Source organism: Amblyomma maculatum, unplaced genomic scaffold, assembly GCF_055883805.1.
Source record: "Amblyomma maculatum isolate TAMU_Amacu unplaced genomic scaffold, ASM5588380v1 scaffold_14, whole genome shotgun sequence".
Classification (NCBI taxonomy): Eukaryota; Metazoa; Arthropoda; class Arachnida; order Ixodida; family Ixodidae; genus Amblyomma; species Amblyomma maculatum.
Window position 1 is genome coordinate 80,845 of NW_028146739.1, and position 19,784 is coordinate 100,628.

The 19,784-nt window shown below is 44.9% G+C and overlaps 1 protein-coding gene across 5 annotated transcripts in view; it reads right to left on the reverse strand.

The window, feature by feature from the left end:
* The window catches only part of LOC146172058 (ubiquitin carboxyl-terminal hydrolase 8-like), a 469,773-nt gene that overhangs the window by 32,153 nt on the left and 417,836 nt on the right, over positions 1-19,784 (reverse strand). For all 5 annotated transcript variants that reach the window (XM_084586092.1, XM_084586094.1, XM_084586091.1 and 2 more), the window contains 2 exons: positions 14,163-14,193; positions 1,951-2,039 (listed from right to left, as the gene is read on the reverse strand). In XM_084586092.1, the coding sequence (XP_084442218.1) occupies positions 1,951-2,039; positions 14,163-14,193 (120 nt within the window). The remainder of the gene's footprint in view (positions 1-1,950; positions 2,040-14,162; positions 14,194-19,784) is intronic.

Here is a 19,784-nt window from a genome sequence, read left to right on the forward strand (position 1 = left end):
CCACTGCCACAAAATCACTGGAAAGCGTGATACAGTAGCTGCAAATGCTGTGTGAAGCGAGAAATGCTAAAAGCCGGTGTCATGATCGCAGCTGACTGCGTGCTTTCGTTGATTCATACATGCAAAAATAAACGACTCCAGCAAAAAAAAAAAAAAAAAATGCCGCTTCGTAACGCCATATCTTACGCTACGCCGCGCGTACAGCACAATGGTAAGAATAGACGACTCTCGCAAAAAAAGAAAGAAAAAAAAAGATCTGCAGGCGCCATAGCCACGTCAGCCGCGCGCAGAGGGTTCGCAACACACGCTAGAGAAAGCGTCCGATGTTGTCTGAGACCGAGCCGAGCTGGCTTGGCGCATGCGTAGCGCGTGCTACTGCGATCGAAGGCCGGGAGAGAGGAAGGAGAGTGATAGCTCGGCAAAAGAATAGGCACACCCTTGCACTTTGCTCTATCGCGTTTTTCCCCTCTCGTTCCCGCCGGTTCTCTCTGGTTCATTCACGCACATGGCTTACAAATGTCACGTGCTGGCGCGCGGGAAACGATAACCGCAGATGCTAGCGCCTTTGGGGAATTACCACCTCAGCAAATAAACAGTAGGTCAGTCAGCTATGAAATGACTAAAAGAAGCGCATGCAGTGGGAATGCAATGTGCTAATTGCATACCCCCCCCCCCCTCTCATTCCTTCCACGCGTGGCTTGAAAACGTCACGCGGCAAACGGCCGAGGGTGATGCGATCGTCTTTGGGGAAGGCACACTTTTCAGTGCGTGGTGCGGAGTTCGATATATCGAACGACCCGCGAAATTGAGTTCGATATATGATGCGGCTTTCCTATACTTTTACATGTGATTTTCAAGAGGATATTCCGTGAGTTCGATATAACCAAAATTCGATATATCCGGGTTCAACTGTATTATGCATTATGTATTATGTACTTTATAAGTTGGGGTTTGAACGCCTGTGTAGCACACGTGTAAACATGTCGGTTTTCGTTGTTCTGTTTGATCGAAGCGTTTTCACGCTCCCCACGCCCTACCTTTTTTTTTTTTTTTGTAATGGCCACCTGGGCCTCGTCAAGCTACCTCGAGCAGCTTTTAGCCCAGGCGTTCCAATTCCAGCAAGCACCTGGTGAAAATAAACAATTTCATTTGATTGATCTGATTCTTGGGAACAGTAGTTGAGTGCCATAACCACTGCACCACCCGGGCAAAGACCACAGATTACTAAGGTAATCTCCATCAACCTTTATCCCTAACTGCTCCCATTCTAAGTCCCTGAATACTTCTCTGAGCAAGCTGTGAAAAGTACTGCAGAGATTGTGTCTCCTTGTGTAACGTCTTTCCTTATGACAATTTTATTGCTTTCTTTATGCAGAACTATGGTTGCTGTGCAGCCACTATAGATATCTTCCAATACTTTCACATATGGCTTGTTTACACCCTGATTTTGCAATGCTTGCACGACCGCCGAGGTTTCTACTGAGTCAAATGCTTTTTCGTAATCAATGAATGGTATGTATAAGGGCTGGTTATATTCCGAGCATTTTTCTATCACCTGTTTGATAGTATGAATATGATCGATAGTATGGTATCCTTTCCAAAAACCGGCTTCATCCTTTGGTTGATACAGCCCTCCAGAGGTTTCCACCCAGCAATGCATTTGCGGAACGAAAAAAAGAGAGTGAAATTAGTTCAAAGACGCAATGGGGTGGCTATCCCAGCAGAAAAGAGAAGGTGCAAGCTGCCAGCACAGCTCTGTTATATCACATCGAGTGATTACCAGTTAATTTATGTGCTCATATTTGCCCACTCATAGAGAGCAATGAGGTGTTGAATAGAGATAACAAGTGCATGATGCCGCTTAAAAAAAATAAAAACATTGCAGTAATCACAATTTTCCCACAGAAAGGAGTAGATGAGAAAGATTATGAACAACAGTGCAATACTCACATCGGACTCCGTTAGAGTGACCTCAGTTACAGATGCGTCATCATACATGTACCACTGCCCTCTAAGGCCAGCACGGCAGTAGGCAATATCTGTGGGAAGGGCAACAAAAAAAAAAAGCATTTATTTCAGGTAATTCTCATAGAAAAGAAACAGTTCAGCATGCAAATTATCAGCCAGAACATCAGAAGATTATAATCTCAGTTAGGATGACCCCAGCTGTGCACAGTTCCATGTGCTAAGTTACAGACAACGAACTTGTATGATAAAAGCTTTTTGGCGATTTCTCAGTGTATAAGCTCCAATTTGTGAGCAATAAAAATGTCACTTACAGTTAGAGTGCAGTTCAATTTAACACGTACCTGGATAGAAATTTTTCTGCAAATACATTCATAAATTCAGTAAATTCTAGTGCATAAGTTTAACCCTTCATCATCATCATCATTCATCATTTATTATACCCTTAAAGGCCCCGGGTGGGGTATTACATAAGAGGAGGGGGGAGGTAACACATAAAGATAACAACTGTTCATGGTCTAAACATAGGTACAAAAAGTCAAAATGCTCAAATACAACAATTCAAATGAGGGAGGCACTGCAAATAAAAAGGAAGAGGAAACAATCAGTTATGAAGCGAAATGACATGTCACGTGTTCTTTAAATCTAGTAGGGTCACGTTCAGTTACAATGTGTTCGGGAAGCTGGTTCCATTCTTGAATTGCGCCTGGTAGAAAAACTTATTGAAGGCGTTAGTAGATCCATGTAAGCGCTGGATGCTCATGAAGTTGAACAGACGAGATGATGTGTGCAATGGTGAAACTAGTAGAGAATCACGGAGATGGTGGAAGTTGTGGTACAGGTTATGGAACAGGCATAGGCGAGAAATGTTGCATCATAGGGCTTAAGGGCTGATACCTAGAGATGTCTTAATAGTGCTGATGCTGAAACGATAGACATAATTTGAAGATATAAAACGGGCAGCACGATTCTGGATGGATTCAATTTCTTTAATTAGGAACATCTGATGAGGGGACCAAATTGCGGATGCGTATTCGAGCTTCGGGCGAATGAAAGCTTCGTATGCAAGTTTGCGTACGAAACTCCAATGTCCTCCAATGTCGGCTGGGCTATACTTGTCACGGGCAATTGTACCAATATGGCAATGATGAGTCTCCAAGTTGCATTGTCAAAGATGAGTTATGGAAGACAATTGCTTTGATTGCACTTTAAAACTCGGGCGCAACAACAGTCCATGAAAAGAACGCATTCAAATATTTTTAGTCTCAAAATGGTGTCGCAAACAAAGAACACCAAAGGAGACTGTGCATCAAGAAAAAAAAGCTGCCTCTTGAGGCAGTTGTGACATTGCTGACGATGTGGTATTTGTTTTTGACAGCTACTCTGACTGTGACTGGATATGCATGTACTGAAGAAAAGCTGACAGCTGAGTGCGATAATGTTGTCATGGGAGTGCCATTAAGTATACAAAAAAACCCCCCTAAAAAAGCATGCTACGATTTTGGATTTGGTCACTGGTATCGGGAAACATTTTTAAATGTCCCATGAAACTTATGAGAGTGGAATCTAAGGCACCAACCCTCACATTAATCGTGAGGAAAGTGCAATTTTTCAGAGTTGCTTTACTCATGATTATACTTGACCCAGTAGATGCAAATGACCGAAGTATACAAAACGATGATACCCATTTGTATGAATGGCTTGACAGTGCAGTGCACTACAGTTGAATCTCTTTTTAAAGGATGCACTGGGGAGCAGTTTTTGTCCCTTATATGACAGGTTCCTTATAAGCAGGGTACCACATTCCCGTTTGCTAACCAGACCATAGTTTGATGTAGTCTTCCTACGGCTAACATAAGCAAAAAGAGTATATCTTAAAGCAAAAGTATTATTATAGTTTTCACATGCATATTGCATTTGCTTGGTGCACTGAACACACCTACCTCGTAGCTTTCTTACATTTATTTGCTTTGGAATAGTTTGTAAATCTTTGCTTCATGGCTGCATTGATGCTGTTTACCAACATAGCTTCTTCGACCTTGACAATCAGCAAAAGAGCCTCATGGCTGCTAGGCCAAAGCTGCTATCATCATCATCACCACCATCATCAGCTTGACTATACCCACTGCAGGGTGAAGGCCTCTCCCATCATCCTCCAATTAACCCACTCTTATGCTAGCTACATCCACATGACCCCTGCAAACTTCTTAACCTCATCCGCCCACCTAAATTTCGTCGCCTCTTGCTACGCTTTCCTTTCCTTGGAATTCAGTTTGTTACCCTAAGCGACCATCGGTTATCCTCTCTTCATACTTCATGCCCAGCCCATGCCCATTTCTTCTTGATTTCCTCTAGAATGGCAGTCATCATCATCATCAGCCTGATTATACCCACTGCAGGGCGAAGGCCTCTCCCATATTTCTCCACTTAACCCGGTTCTGTGCTAGCTGCATCCACTTGACCCCTGCGAACTTCTTAATCTCATCCGCCCACCTAACTTTCTGCCGCCCCCTGCTACGCTTTCCTTCCCTTGGAATCCAGTTTGTTGCCCTCAGCGACCATCGGTTATCCTCTGTTCACACTACATGTCCTGCCCATGTCCATTTCTTCTTCTTAATTTCCACTAGAATGTCAGTAACTTGAGTTATTTCTCTTACATATTCTGCATTCTTTCTTCTCTTAACGTTACCCCTACCATTTTTCGCTCTATAGTCCTCTGTGTTGTCCTCAACTGAAGTAGAATCCTCTTCGTTAGCCTCCATATTTCAGCCCCATAGGCTAGTACAGGTAAGATGAAACTGTTGTATACTTTCCTCTTGAGCGTATGGTTTCTACGTGGGCATAGGCCACCAACCACAGTGGGTTCAAGTGTCGCGCAAGCCGAGGCCCCGATCAGCTTTCACCACACATACACTGAAACGATGCAGTGTGCACTCAACCTCCACAAAAAGGAGAGTGCTTCCTTGCAAAGACACAACCCTCCTAGTTTCCAAAGGAGACATTTATTTAACGCTGTGGTACACAAACACTCAGTCAGCGCGCCCTGGGAGTGCGCGAGGAGCAAGGCTCCACTGCACGCATGAAGTGACAAGGAATGTGCACCACAAGTATGCAAGGGTGTGCTGTGATCTCTAGCTCTAAGTGACCAGAGTTTCTTTGAGAGAGAGTGGGCAACCACCGCAAAAGTACGCCTGTCGCGGATCGTTGGATCACGATCTGCGCTCTCAGGTACGACCCAGAGCGAGCGAACTCGCGTACACACTGGTCTGTGCAGACATAGGCTGATGAACACTTTGCGCTGTCTCGGAAAGATCTCTCTCTAGGCCCCATTCAGACGGTCACACGAGAGCAGCCATCGAAGCGGTGCCGTGTTCCTGCCAAAAGGTGCCAATGATAAAAGCCATTGGGACGCCGGGGCGGAGCTGTGGCTGAGCAACAGTGATAAGCCGTCCGGACACCTCTCTGCCGTGAGGCGGGAGAAAGAGGAAAACAACAGGGGAATGGGCGGCAGCTGCGCAAAGCCCGAATCCCACAAGCGATACGGGTAAGCTGCTAGTCATAATCTGCGAGTGCTTGCCAAATGCGCTCCATCCCAATCTTACTCTCCTTGTTATTTCCCTTTCATGGTCCGAATCTGTGGTTACTACCTGTCCTAAGTAGACATATTTGCCTACTACTTCCAGTGCTTCGCTACTTAACGTAAACTGCTGTTCATTACCGAGGCTGTTAAACATCGCCTTAGTCTTCTGCGTATTGATTTTCAAGCCCAGCTTTCTACTTTTCCTGTCTAGGTCATCAATCATGCTTTGCAGTTCACCCGCAGAGTTACTTAGCAAGGCAATGTCATCAGCAAATCGTAGATTACTGAGGTATTCCACATCAACCCTTATCCCTAACTGCTCCCATTCCAAGTTTCTGAATACTTCCTCCAAGCAAGCTGTTAAAAGTACTGGGGAGATCGTGTCTCCTTGCCAAACACCTTTCTTTATGGGAATTTTGTTACTTTCCTTGTGAAGAACTATGGTTGCTGTGCAGCCCCTATAGATGTCTTCCAGTACGTTCACGTATGGCTCGTCTACACCGATTTTGCAATGCCTGCATGGCCACCATGGTTTCTACTGAGTCTAATGCTTTTTTTCCTAATCAATGAATGCTATGTATAAGTGCTGGTTATATTCTGAGCATTTTTCTATCACCTGGTTGATTGTAGTCTGAGGTTGTCTTGATTATATTAGTGATTACCTTAGTAAATACTTTATACGTAACAGACAGTAAACTGATCTGTAATTTTTAAGGTCCATAGCATTCCCTTTCTTATAAGCTATGATAATGTTTATGTTCTTCCGTGATTTTGACCGTCGGACACCAGGCACTGCATATACAGGATGGCCAGTTTTCCTAGCACGATATCCCCCCCCCCCCCCCCCCCCCCTCGTCTTTCAACAAATCTACACTTACTTGATCCTCTCCAGCTGCTTTCCTCCTTTCCATAGTTTCTAACGTTTTCTTAACCCCATCCTTCGTCACTGGCGGAACGTCTGACTGCTTTTCCTTAGTGCCAATCTCATTGTTGTCCTGACTACTCTGGCTACTGTAGAGATTAGTATAGAATTCCTCGGCGAATTTGACTACCTTGTCCATATTTGTGATGATGTTGCCCGCTTTGTCCTTCAATATATGCATCTGATTTTTGCCTATGCCCATTATTTCTTCATCACTTTAAGGTATCTTTACAGCATGCTCAAATTTCTCCCTGTTATACTTCCTTATATCGGCCACTTCATGCTTATTGATTAGCTTTGGTATCTGCCAATTCTATCTGGTCTGTTAGATTGGAAGCTTTCATACTTTGATGTTTCTAATCAGATCTTTAGTCTCCTTAGACAGCTTACCGGTATCATCTCTAACTATCCTACCGTTTTCTTCTACTGTGCACTCAGTAATGATCTCTGAGATTATTGTTCATTGCTTCTAGGCTAATGTCATCCTTAGTTAGAGCTGAACATCTATTCTGTAGCGAGATCCTGAACTGTTCTGCACTCCCCCTTACCACTAATTTGTTGATAACTTCTTTCTTACTAATCTGTATCGTTCTCTTTTCAGATTTAGACTAATTCGAGACCTCACCATACTGTGGTCACTGCATCGCACTTTTCCAATTACCTCTACATCTTGCATAGTAGAGGAGTTAGAACACAGTATGAAGTCAATTTCATTTTTAGTCTCCCCGTTAGGAGTTTTCCACATCCACTTCCGGTTCTTCCGTTTGCTGAAGGTAGTCATGATTGTTAAGTTATTGCGCTTTGCAAACTCAACTAGTAACTCCCCCCCTGCTATTTCTAGAATCAATGCTATAGACGCCCACTGCCTGGTCTCATGCCTGCTTTTTTTCTACCTTGGCACTGAAGCTACCCATTAGTACAGTGCACTGCATCTTTCTGTATTACCGGTTCTACAGCTTTGTTGAAGCATTAAACTGCCTGGTCATCATGACTACATGTAGGTGCGTAGGCCTATACAACCTTCAGTTTATACCGCTTATTAAGCTTAATTATGATGCCTACCATCCTCTTATTAATGCTATAGAATTTATTTATATTACCAGCTATATCCCTATTGATAAGAAAACCTACTCCTAGTTATTGCCTCTGTAGCAAACTTCGATAACACAGTGCATACCCGTCCTTTAGTACAGTATATGCCTCATTCGGCCTCCTAACCTCACTAAGCCCTATGACATCCCATTTCATACCCTCTAGTTCCTCTAACAGCACTGCTAAGCTAGCTTTACTAGCTACGGTTCTAGCGTTAAATGTTGCCAGGGTCAGTTTCCAGTTTAGCCAGTTTTCAGTTTTCAATGGTGGCCTGTCCAGCGAGGCCAAAGATTCTTAACACCCCCTGCTGCGTCACAGGTTTGACGGCCGCCGTGGTCAGTTGCTCAGCAGCCGCTGGTGATTGAGGGCTGGGGTTTTATGGGAGGTTGTGGCCATTTACTGCACCAGGGTGGCCAGCTCCTGTTCTGGTGAGGGAGTGCATTGCTGGAGGTGTTCACCGGCATCAGGTTGCACCCCAAACCTATTTATGCAACTTCATCGACACGCCGATTTGTTTTGATCCGCCGGAGAATTGCGTGGCACCGGGATTCAAACCACGGACCTCTTGCATGCGAGGTGGATGTTCTACCGCTACGCCACTGCAGAGTCTGCCATGCTACTGTATATGTGCAAACCACATTTGCAGCGATTGCAGAGTGCCATCGTGATTTGACATGGCACTGCACCTAGTTTGCAATTATGGAAAAAGTTACGTGTCTGGTAACACTACAAGTACTCAGGTCTAAAAAGTGCCATGAAATCATAACAGTAGCCAGCTTACCACCAAGCTGCTAGAAGCAGCCAAAACTATAAAACATCACCAGCAGAAATATCACTCAGAAATTTGTTTGTTTGACAAATAGTAACTGAGGCTGTGAGTAACAAGTGTGTGAATGCCTCTACTTTAACAAAAACTAAAAGGAAATGAGGCTTTCTGAGTGGAGTTGAAAGTGGTTGAATAGCAACTAGAGCAGTTTATTTGTCCTCGCCAAAGCAGAACCACTCGTTTTTATGTCATTTATTTTGGCCTTGGCTTGGCTATATCTCACTTTCTAGGCACAATGACTTGTTTACATCACCAGCTGATCGCCTTCTTCGCATTTACCGGGTAGATTTGTTTTTTATACTGAACTGTAACGCAATAGGCAATTTCTCCTGTATTCTTCAGACTAGCTTACAGAACACCTATGGTGCTTCTTGATATAAACTGGAGAATGCGCGGTCCCGGTAGGCTCGTGCAGATGCTCGAATGTGCAGTCGTGCTTGTGCTCTCCGCGGCAAGCCTGGAGAGCTTCTCTACATTGCATTCCCACTGCACTTTTAGTCATTTCATAGCTGACTGACCTACTCTTTATTTGCTGAGGTAGTAATTATTAATGACAGCGCAGGTGTCTCATTTGTTTTGACCGTGGCTGCAAATGAACCTGAAGATATATGGAGCCACATCTAATGCTACAACGTCTGTTACAAGCGAGACTGAGCACCAAAAGTGAAGGCTAATTTGTCCTCTACGTACAATGTCTGTTAAAAAAGAGGTCCAGTTAATGGGAGAGATAGGGCTGCTAATAATTTGGGTGAACAGTGTCTCTTATACCAGGGTTCGACTGCACTCAGCACAGACTGTCACCAAGTGCTGTCATTTTCCCCGCAGCAAAGAATGTTCGTGCCTCTTTGTAGGGAGTGGATATGTTCTGAATGATCCCTTACGACTAGCAGTGAGCAGGATCGAGTTTCCTGCAAACTTAGTTTTTAACGCGAAACCATTACTTTGCTATGTTCTCAGATTTCTGTCCGCAGACCGTGTCCGCAGACCGTGTCCGCAAACCGTGTTCGCAGACCGCGTCCGCAAAATTGTGTCCGCAGCAGTTGCTGGTAATTGAGAAGTGGTAGAGGTTAATGAGTGGTGTCTATTGATAAAGGCTGACGTAATGTTGCTGCAGAAAAAAAAATTAGGCCAAGAACTTAATTTGGTAATTAATTAGAATAACTGGTTCACAGGAAAGGAAAGGCGCAGTATCTGCCACACTTTCTCTGTAGACACATGAACTGCACCTTAAGGGAAGGGAGGAAGGTGGGAGTGAAAGCGGAAAGAGAGAAATGGGTGCCGTAGTGGATATGATGTCAAGGATGTGACGTAACGCAACCGGAAGTAGAGCCGAAAAAAGGGAATAGGAAGGGATTGGCACGAAATTTGAAAGTACCAAAGGCTAAAATGGGCAAACAAGAAGTGAATTAAGCAACCAGAAGCAACCAACAGCAGCATCCGTGCTTTCGCATTACTTTCGGTGAGGTGCTTTCGAGCTCATAGCACCTCACCAGCTCCTATTCCCAGCAAGACAAAGCAGTGTGGTTCAGTGCTTTGGGGAAGCCACTTGCTGAGTACATCATCTGGCGTGCCAGCTGTCGCACCTTCATGTTGCCCCTGTGGCTTTGTCACGTCTGCTAGGTTGCTGGCAGCCTGCTCAATGTAGCCTGCAAGTGCCCTCTCAAAGCTGATCTCACTTTCTACAGTAGCACAGGCCTGGGACATATGGCCATAAAAAAGGTATTCCGCTGAAAGCCTCTGCAGGTAACTGGCAATCACCCCCCCTCCTGTGTTTGATTTTCCAATTGAGGCTCTCCAGCAGGACCACCCAGCATTTGACCCTTGGCGAAGCATGGTCAGAGCTGCCTGCATCACTACAAGATATCAATGCTTCTCTGCCTCTGTATGACACTGGTCGCAGCTGCGATGCCTATAACACCAGCATCTGTTTCAACAATGAGGGCTGAATAAGGAGGGCTTGTCAGAGGATCGTGGGTCAAGGGTTCCTTCAACACTCAGATGCTTCCTCCTGTTCGATGTCCCATACAAGAGATCTGCAAGGAGCTGGGTGACAATTGAAAACTGAGGGCTTTGCAAAGCTGTTTGACTGTCAAAATAGAAGCCTGGGCGAGTTGGTATGTATACATCCTAAAACAGCGCAAAAGAACAGGGACGAGAGAACGTTTTGTACTTTTTGTTCTCTCTGTTTTAGAATGTATACATACCAACTCGCCCAGGCTTCTATTTTGGCAGATTTCATTTTTCGTACAAAGGGCCCTTTTCCATGTTCCTGCGCTCGTGTTGTACGTTTTGTTCTCTCGTCCCTGTTCTTTTGCGCTGTTTTAGAATGTAGACTGTTTGACTGTGACTGCAAGTAGGCATTCCAACATTGCCAGCATCTTTCTTTTGTTGTGGAGGCATCGTCCTATGCCTAGGAACTGAGGCACATGGATCTTGTCAGGATTAATGACCTGTAGTGCGGTGCAGCCCTTCATGGACAGCATGGCTCTCTGGAGTGTCTGGATACACCAGAACATCGTACGAAAAGACCAAAGCACCCACATTGTTTGTGCCTTTGAAAACTTCACCTATCAGTGTTTGAAACCTAGCTAGGCAACATGCTACATGATGGTGTATGAATGCTGTCTTTCCAACGTCCTCGTCACAGAATGGTATTTGGAAAGACCCTTGGAAAAGGCACTGGACCCAATAATCGAGTTCTGCTGCCAGCTAGTGTGTTTGTGGCAAATGATAGGCAGGTCCCTTGGCTCAAGAGTTGACACCTTTGCCATCAGCACTGGTCCACTGGTTGATACAGTGGAGTATCAGTTTCTGCAGGAGCAGCTCCCCAATGCAGCTGTCAATCATCTGCTTGTTTGCATTCAGTGGTCGTAGTAGTGGACTGGCAGACTGTTTCTGCTCAGCAAGAGTGGTGAAGCAAAGGGTAAAAACTGATTTGAAGGCCACTTGGCTGCCAAGGGATCGAGGTGCCTTCATCGATTCTACTAGGTTTGCCAACCCTTTGTTAGGTCTCGCTCAGACGTGCTTCTCGGAACTGAATCCTGCAACCATGTTCTTCCTTCAGGTAGTGTTTCGCGTCGACAGAGGCGAATTCTGTGCCAAATGCAGTGACAAACTTGCACCCTGTCGCAACGCATCCGGTAGACTGCCACTACAACTTGGCACTGTCTTTAAGTGCAGGTGGCATCACAGTGACGCCAGTGATCAAGAACAATTGTTCTTTAAGCATTCAAGGAATTCTTTGGGCCCATGGTGATCGCTGAAGCCAGTGACTTTTAGCCAAGCAACACACGGTACAGGTTCACTGGGCAGACACACCACGAACATTGCCAATCGCAGCTGCTCTCTCATGAACCGAATGCCACCCATTACATGCTACGGCAACATTTCTCACTCTGCAGCGCAGACTTTTCCGCTTGGCTCACTGCAGAAGCTCCTCTGGAATGATGACAGGTTCGATGCCACAGAAATACACTGGATCTCGGATAAACCCGCACTTGTCAAACTTCAGTGGTGACACACTCACTAATGCCAATGCCAGGGTTTGCACAGATTCCAAAGGGTAAATTCAAAGATATTCAAGGAATTGCAAGGGCATTCTCAAGCACTCAACAAAATGTATGACACATGCAGCAGTTTTCAATGCAACTCTGCAGTCAATATATATTAGGTATCAATTATGCTGAACAAAGCTGCAGAAACAAAACAATTGCAAGCAACAGCTTGTACTGCACTCAGCCAACAGAACATAAAGAGTCCCTCTTAAAAAATGTGCATTGCACTAATATCAAACAGCAGTCCACTGTGAAAAATGCCTCAGGGCAGCTATGCACCATACCTGGCAGCTGATACGGCAGTTCTCAGCTCTTTTGTAATAAAGATGTTAGGAACACCTTGTCCACAGTGTTGCATACGACACAATGTGAAACATATAACAGGAACTTGTTCATCATCATCAACTAGAGTATACCCACTGCAGGGTGAAGGCCTCTCCCTTATTCCTCCAATTAACCCTGTTCTGTGCTAGCCACATCCACTTCCCCCCTGTGAACTTAACCTCATCCGCCCACCTAACTTTCTGCCATTCCCTGCTATACTTTCCTTCCTTTGGAATCCAATTTCTTAGCCTAAGCTACCATTGGTTGTCCTCTCTTTGCACTAAATGCCCTACCAATAATAATAGTAATAATAATAATAATAATAATAATAATAACAATAATAATAATTGGTTCACAGGAAGGGAAAGGCGTAGTATCTGTCACACTTGTTTCTGTGGACACCTGAACCGTACCACAAGGGAAGGAGGGAAGGTAGGAGTGAAAGTGGAAGGATAGAAGGAAGAGCCATAGTGGAGGGCTACAGAGTAATTTCAACCACCTGGGGATCCTTAAAATGCGCTGACATTGTACAGCCCACGGACGCCTCTCCGTTTCGCCTCCATTGAAAAAGCCGCCGCGGTCAGGATCGAGCCCGGGTACATTTCTTCTTCTTGATTTCCACTAGAATGGCATTGAGTTATTTCCCTGACCCACTCTGCACACTTACTATCTTTTAACATTACACCTACCGTTTTCCGTTCTACAGCAATCTGCATTGTTCTCAACTTAAGTAGAACCCTTTTCTTTAACCTCTATGTTTCAGCCCCATAGGTTAGTACTGGCAGGATGCAACTGTTATACACTTTCCTCTTGAGTGATAGCAGTAAGCTGCTAATCATAATGTTTCAGTGCCTTCCAAATGCACTCTATCCCAATCTTATTCTACTACTCATTTCCCTTTCATGGTCCAGATCTGCGATTACTACCCGCCCTAAGTAGATATATTTGCCTACCACTTCCAATGCTTTGCTACCTATGTTAAACTGCTGTTTCTTTTCCAGGCTGTTCAGCATTACTTTAGCCTTCTTCCTATTGATTTTCAAGCTTACCTTTCTGCTTTTTCTGTCCAGGTCATCAATCATTCTTCGTAGTTCATCTCCTGAGTTGCTTAGCAAGGCAATATCATCAGCTAATTGCAGATTACTCAGGTATTCTCCATCAACCCTTGTCCCTAACTGCTCCCATTCCAAGTCTCTGAACACTTCCTCCAAGCAAGCTGTGAATAGTACTGGAGAAATCGTGTCTCCTTGCCTACATCTTTCTTTCTGGAAATTTTGTTACTTTATGCAGGACTATGGTTGCTTTGCAGCCACTGTAGATATTTCCAGTACTTCCACATACGACTCATCTACACCATGATATCGCATAGCCTGCATGGCTACCAAGGTTTCTACTGAATCAAATGCTTTTAAAATGCCTTTTTTAACGTGAACCTGTTGGTTCGCACTAAATAGTTGGGCTGAGCACAGGCAAAAGTTTGATGGCTATCCAGAGTTCCTCACATGATAAATTTAAACTTGATGAGCTCAGACAAAAACTCGTCCAAACTATTTACATTGTTTTCGAACATTTCCAGCAAATGTAAACACGGAATCTAATGTGAACAATCCCATCACAATTATTTGAAGGCAGAGAAAATGCTGCTGAAACTACAAACTGCTCTGAAATGTAAGCCAAACGATTGGCCTGATATGAATGTGTACAATAGTAGCAGTGCCGTAATTCTGCCCAAAAATGGGTGTACAAGAGGACAATCGCCCACAGAGTGCTCAGATGAAGCAGACAGGTACATCAATGTGAAGCACAGAAGGTTTGCAGTGACAACCCACAAGGCAAGAAGGAGCTGAAGCTCAGCACTGAGTTGTTTGATGAAGGAACTTGGCTGAGGCATTTACTTACAGTGTCCCGTAGCCAGTGTTCCATAATGGTTCTGCAAATAGAAGAAAAAAAAGCAGCACTGAGTGCAATAACAAAACGAACATTGAGGCTGGTTGCCAAACAACACGTCACAAGCACAAAGCTCCTTGCATGTCTCGACAGAAAGACATGCACTTAGTACAGTAGAATTTCTCCATAATAAATTTGCTATGGCTTGTGAAAAAACCTTGACGATATCAGTTGCTGAAGATGGCACGGTTCTAGGTATGTCATCTGCAACCTAAAGAACTTATTGATTAAATCTCCCCGATTATTTAGGAAAAAACACACAAACAAAACACAGAACATTTTCCAGTCCTTTCGTCCTAATATGAGTAAACAAATCATTTTCAATTAACAGACTTTTGTGCAGGCAAAAAGCAAGGCGCCCATGTGCTGTGCGATGTCACTGCATGTTAACCCCAGGAGGACAAAATTTTCAACGCCCTCTACTACAGCATCTGTCATAGCCTGAGTTGCTCTAAAACGTTAAACTCTACAAACCATTAATTTTTGAAGTACTCCAGAGTGGTTTTCTGCACTGATCTTTGCTGCTGTAGTGCCATTAAAGAGTCAGCAAGCATATACCGTATTTGCTCGAATATAACACTAGTTTGACTGCGTAGATCACAACAGATTGTGGCAAGCTCTCCAAGAGATGGGAGTTCCAATTCACCTCATCTGTCTCCTCAGGAACCTGTATGAAGGGCAAGAGGCCACAGTCAGAACCGGGCATGGTCTTACTGATTGGTTTCCGATCGAGAAAGGAGTGAGGCAAGGCTGCATGCTGTCGCCCTGTCTATTTAACCTATATGCAGAGTGCATCATGAGGAAGGCCGGTCTGGACGAGTCTTCAGCTGGAGTGAAGATTGCTGGAAAACGTATCAACAACCTTAGATATGCGGATGATACCACTTTAATGGCAGAAAGTGAAGTGGAACTCAAGAGACTTCTGATGCGCGTACAAGAAGAGTGAGACGTTTGGGCTTAAACTAAACATTAAAAAGACAAAGATCATGGCGTCTTGCCCTATCAAGTCCTGGAGCATCAAGGGACAAGAAGTGGAAGCTGTGACAGATTTTCACTTCTTGGGCTCCAAGATTACCCCGGAAGGAGACTGCAGTCATGAAATTAGGAGACGCCTGCTTCTGGGAAAGAGAGCAATGGTTAGCCTTGACCGCCTAGTAAAGAGCAGAGACATTAGTCTGCCAACCAAGATTCGTATAACTCGTGCTATGGTCTTTCCAGTTGTGATGTATGGATGCGAGAGTTGGACTGTGAAAAAGGCTGACCGCCGAAGAACTGACGCGTCTGAATTGTGGTGCTGGCGGAGGCTCTTGAGAGTTCCTTGGACTGCCAGAAGATCAAATCAGTCGACATTGTCGACCATAAACCCTGACTGCTCATTGGAGAGTCAAATTCTAAAGTTAAAGCTCAGCTACTTTGGTGATCTGATGAGAAGAGAGGAGTCGCTGGAGAAAGATTTGATGTTAGGAAAGGTTGAGGGTCGCCGGAGAAGGGGTAGGCAGCGAACGCGATGGTTAGATGGCATCCTCGAGGCACTGCAGATGAAGTTATGTGATGTTAGGAAGATAGTTAGAGACCGGAAAGCATGGCGTGACATGGTCCATAGGGTCACGGAGAGTCGGACACGACTGAACTGAACTGGACACTAGTTTTGTTCATGATTTTTGGCTCGCAATGCCTACCCTTAAGCTATAATCGAATGTTGCGATTCGGTTGGCCTAAAGCAGCGCCAGGGTGCAGCCATGTTGAATCTGCCACTACTGTTTTGGTTTCCGCTCTTTTACTATGTTATGTACAGCTTCTGGGCAAGTTGGTTACTTAGCTTCCATATAACTACAGCGCGAAAAAAGGAAGAACACAAAGGAAGGAAAAAACCCATACGACACGAACAATCGCTGCATCACAAATGATCTTATTTCCCAATGCATGGGAAATATTAATTCTTCAGTTCTTGATACAGCGCAATGGACGCGGACGTTAGAAAGGGACGCAAACACACATGGGCGCTGACTTACAACTGACAGGTCGATTGCAGAAGCTCATTATTCTCTAGGCGAGCCACGCATCAACCAGAAACAAGAGAAAACATGAAAAGAAATAGGTGATCAAATATGCTTACCGTGAATAACATTTCATCTGCTGGCAGAAATCTGATTTCTATGTTGGATAAAAGAACCGATGGTGCGCTGATGCTAAATACGATGTTAAAAGCCCCAATCACCCCTCTTGTTGCCTCGTCTGTGTGAAGACAGATGACTTAACACTCATCAAATTCCGGATGACAACGGGAAATATTTCTGAAATGAGCCGCTAAGTGGCCTTTGACACTGTTTTTTATGGCATTCTTATGTTCACGTAATGCAACCGGTCATTGAAACACCTTCCTGTTTGCCCAATGTACATTTTGCTGCACTAGAAAGGAATTGAATAAACCAGTTTCTTATCACATGGAAAAAAAGTTTCTATGATTCTTATTAACGCCATCTTGTAAGCCATCTTCTTCCTCTCATTCTACCTTTATTACAGACAGCTGTTTCATGTCGAGGGTTAATGCGATTGAAAATCTTTTAGGCTTTTAACATCGTATCTAGTAAAGACTCGTGTCAGCGCATCATCGAGGCTTTTATCCGACAACGAAATCAGGTTTCTTTTTGCTAGCAGGTGAAATGTTATTGACGATAAGCTTATTTGACTATCTATTCCTTTTCATGTTTTCTCTTATTGTTTCTGGCTGATGCGTAGCTTGCCTAGAAAAATATGGGCTTCTGCGCTTCTTGTAAGTGTGTGTTTTGTTTGCATCCCCTTTCTATCATCCACATCCATTGCGCCATATCAAGAATTATGTAACACCAACTGCATCCACATTAGGAAATATTAAGGTTCCACCGCAGATGAGTGCACAGAAAAGAAAGAGATATACCAAAGTAGGACATTTTCCCACCATGTGATACATCTTATCGAGTGGCAGAGAAAAGATCCTATTCTCTTTTGTACAAGTGAATTGAAGTACTACTTAATCAACAATCGCCCCTTTTCTTTATATGGTAAGCTTCCAGTAATTCACGTGTAGTTTGATCTGTGCTTTTGCCTAGAATCTTTGTACCATCAAAATGCAGTGAACATTGTTGGCAAGACCTGCAATGCTTAACCAAGCTCACATCTTCATCTTTCATGCTCCCTCAATCGATCATCGACGCATTGGCCGACATAGGCTTTTCTGCATGATACAGTCGAACCCGGTTATATCAAAACCGGATATATCGAATTTGGGTTATATCGAACTCATGGAATATTCCCTTGAAAATCCCATGTAAAAGTATAGGAAAGCCGCGTCATATATCGAACTCAATTTCACCGGTCGTTCGATATATCGAACTCCGCACCATGCATTGGAAAGTGTGCCTTCCCCAAAGACGATCGCATCACCCTCGGCAGTTTGCTGCGTGACGTTTTCAAGCCACGCGCGGAAGGAATGAGAGGGGACAGTTCGGCGACAGCTGGTTTCCCCAAAGGCGAGCGCATCTGCAGTTATCGTTTCCCGAGCGCCAGCACATGACGTTTGCAAGCCATATGCGTGGGTGTGCCCATCCTGTTGCCGAGCTATCTCTCTCCTTCAGCACACGCCCCGCATGCGCCAAGCCAGCTCAGCCCGTTTTCAGACAAACTTCGGACGCTTTCTCCAGAGTGTGTTGCAAACCCTCTGTGCGCGGCGGACGTGGCTATGGCGCCTGTGGACGTTAAGAAGCGGCAGCTCTCTCTCTCTTTTTTTTTTTTTGCGAGAGTCATCCTTTCCTATCGTTGTGCGGTATGCTCGGCGTAGCATAAGATATGGCGGCTGCGGACATTAAAAAGCGGCAGGCTTTTTTTTTTTTCCTTTTTTTTTTTCGGGAGTCGGTTATCCTTGCATGTATGAATCAACGAAAGCACGCGGTCAGCTGCTGCGATCATGACGCCCGCCCCAGGCGCGGCGTGATAAATCGAACCAGGCTTGTGCAATCAAGCCATCACGGGCACACTGCCAAGTTCGCTCCCCGCCGCCGCAGGAGCTATAAAAAGATAAACACGCTGCGAAGTTATCGCTGCGCAGCATCTTGGCACGCTGCCAAGAAATGAGCTGTGGATGAGACGACCGAAATGGAGTGACGCGCGCCATCGACATGCAAGCAAAACCACTCGTGGTTTCTGCCTTTCTGCCACGGCGACACAGAAACCTTGTTTTGAGCTGCCACCGCCGGTGGTTCAAGCGGCGAGAGGGACGCAGTTCCATCAAGTTGGAAATTTTTCGCTCTGTCGCTGCCGCTCATTGCTGAGATCGCTCAATCGCTTGCATGTGAGCGAGTAACGCATTTTTAATTTTTTTTTTGAAATTCTCAGGTGCAAAAGTGGAGGGTGGGTTCATTATGCGAGTGGGTTGATTATGCGATAAATACGGTATCGTTTTTTCGCATCATAAGTGCCGTCACAAGCCGATTTCTGTATATCGAATTATCGATATATCGAACTATTTCGCGATCCCCTTCGAGTTCGATATATCCGGGTTCGACTGTAGTAGAATCTCGTATGCCACTCTCGACTGGCACTGTACATGGGGCTGGCAAGCTTTGCTGGCATGGTGCAGCGATTGTCCGTGTGTGTTTTCCTTCCTTTGCGTTTGCCCTTTTTTCGCACTGCAGTTATATGGAAGATGTTATACAGGCAAGTCAAATTAGCTAAATCCTAATACATCCAAAGTCAAACGTTGCGCCTTTTGCTTGTAGCCTCAAAATCACGTCACCTTTATAATGCACTTGTCGCATTTTTGGCAATGAATTAGAGCGATTACTTCTGTTGTTTTCGCATTTCCCACAATGGCAACGCACCGTGCACTGTATGATGCTCGCTTCAAAAGAAAGCTATTCTGATAGCAAAAGAAATCAGAAATTCTGCAACAGCTTGCTGTTAAGTAATCTACCATACGTGGGTAGCGGATGCAGCAGGAGGTGATTTTGAAATGTGAGCCTGACCACAAAGGCTTCCGAAAACATCGTCTGGGAGGAGGAGGAGAGTGAAAAGGAAGACTTCGAAGCTTGCAGAAGCCGCGCTCTTGCCATCTGGCATGACGTCACACTGCGCGACTCACTGCGGGGCCGATGTTTGGTATGAAGTCACACCGCTTGCCTCGTCGTTGCGCTTGCCTCCGCTCGCTTCGCCAGCTGTGTCGCAATGACTAATAACATGTCGGAGGATTGAAAAGGAGAGCTCGCATGCCCAGCATCCACAGTTGAGGCGGCAGTATAGACGGCGACAAGTCTGCTAAGCAGAAGGAGGCCTGGAATCGACATTGGGACGAGAAGAAGAGGAAACAAATCGCCCAGGAAAGAAAGGAACAGCGCACCGAACGGCTGGCTAAGCGCTGTGAATATTGTCACGTAGTAGTGACAAGGCCGTACATGCCAAAAGAAGACACAGGCGTAGTGGTACTGAAATTAACTCTTTATTGGGCTGACTTGCGCCCGCAAAAGAACTAAGCAACTCGGCGGCGACGATAGCAACAAACATGCTCATTGGTCGTCGAACAAAGAATGCCCGTCACACTCG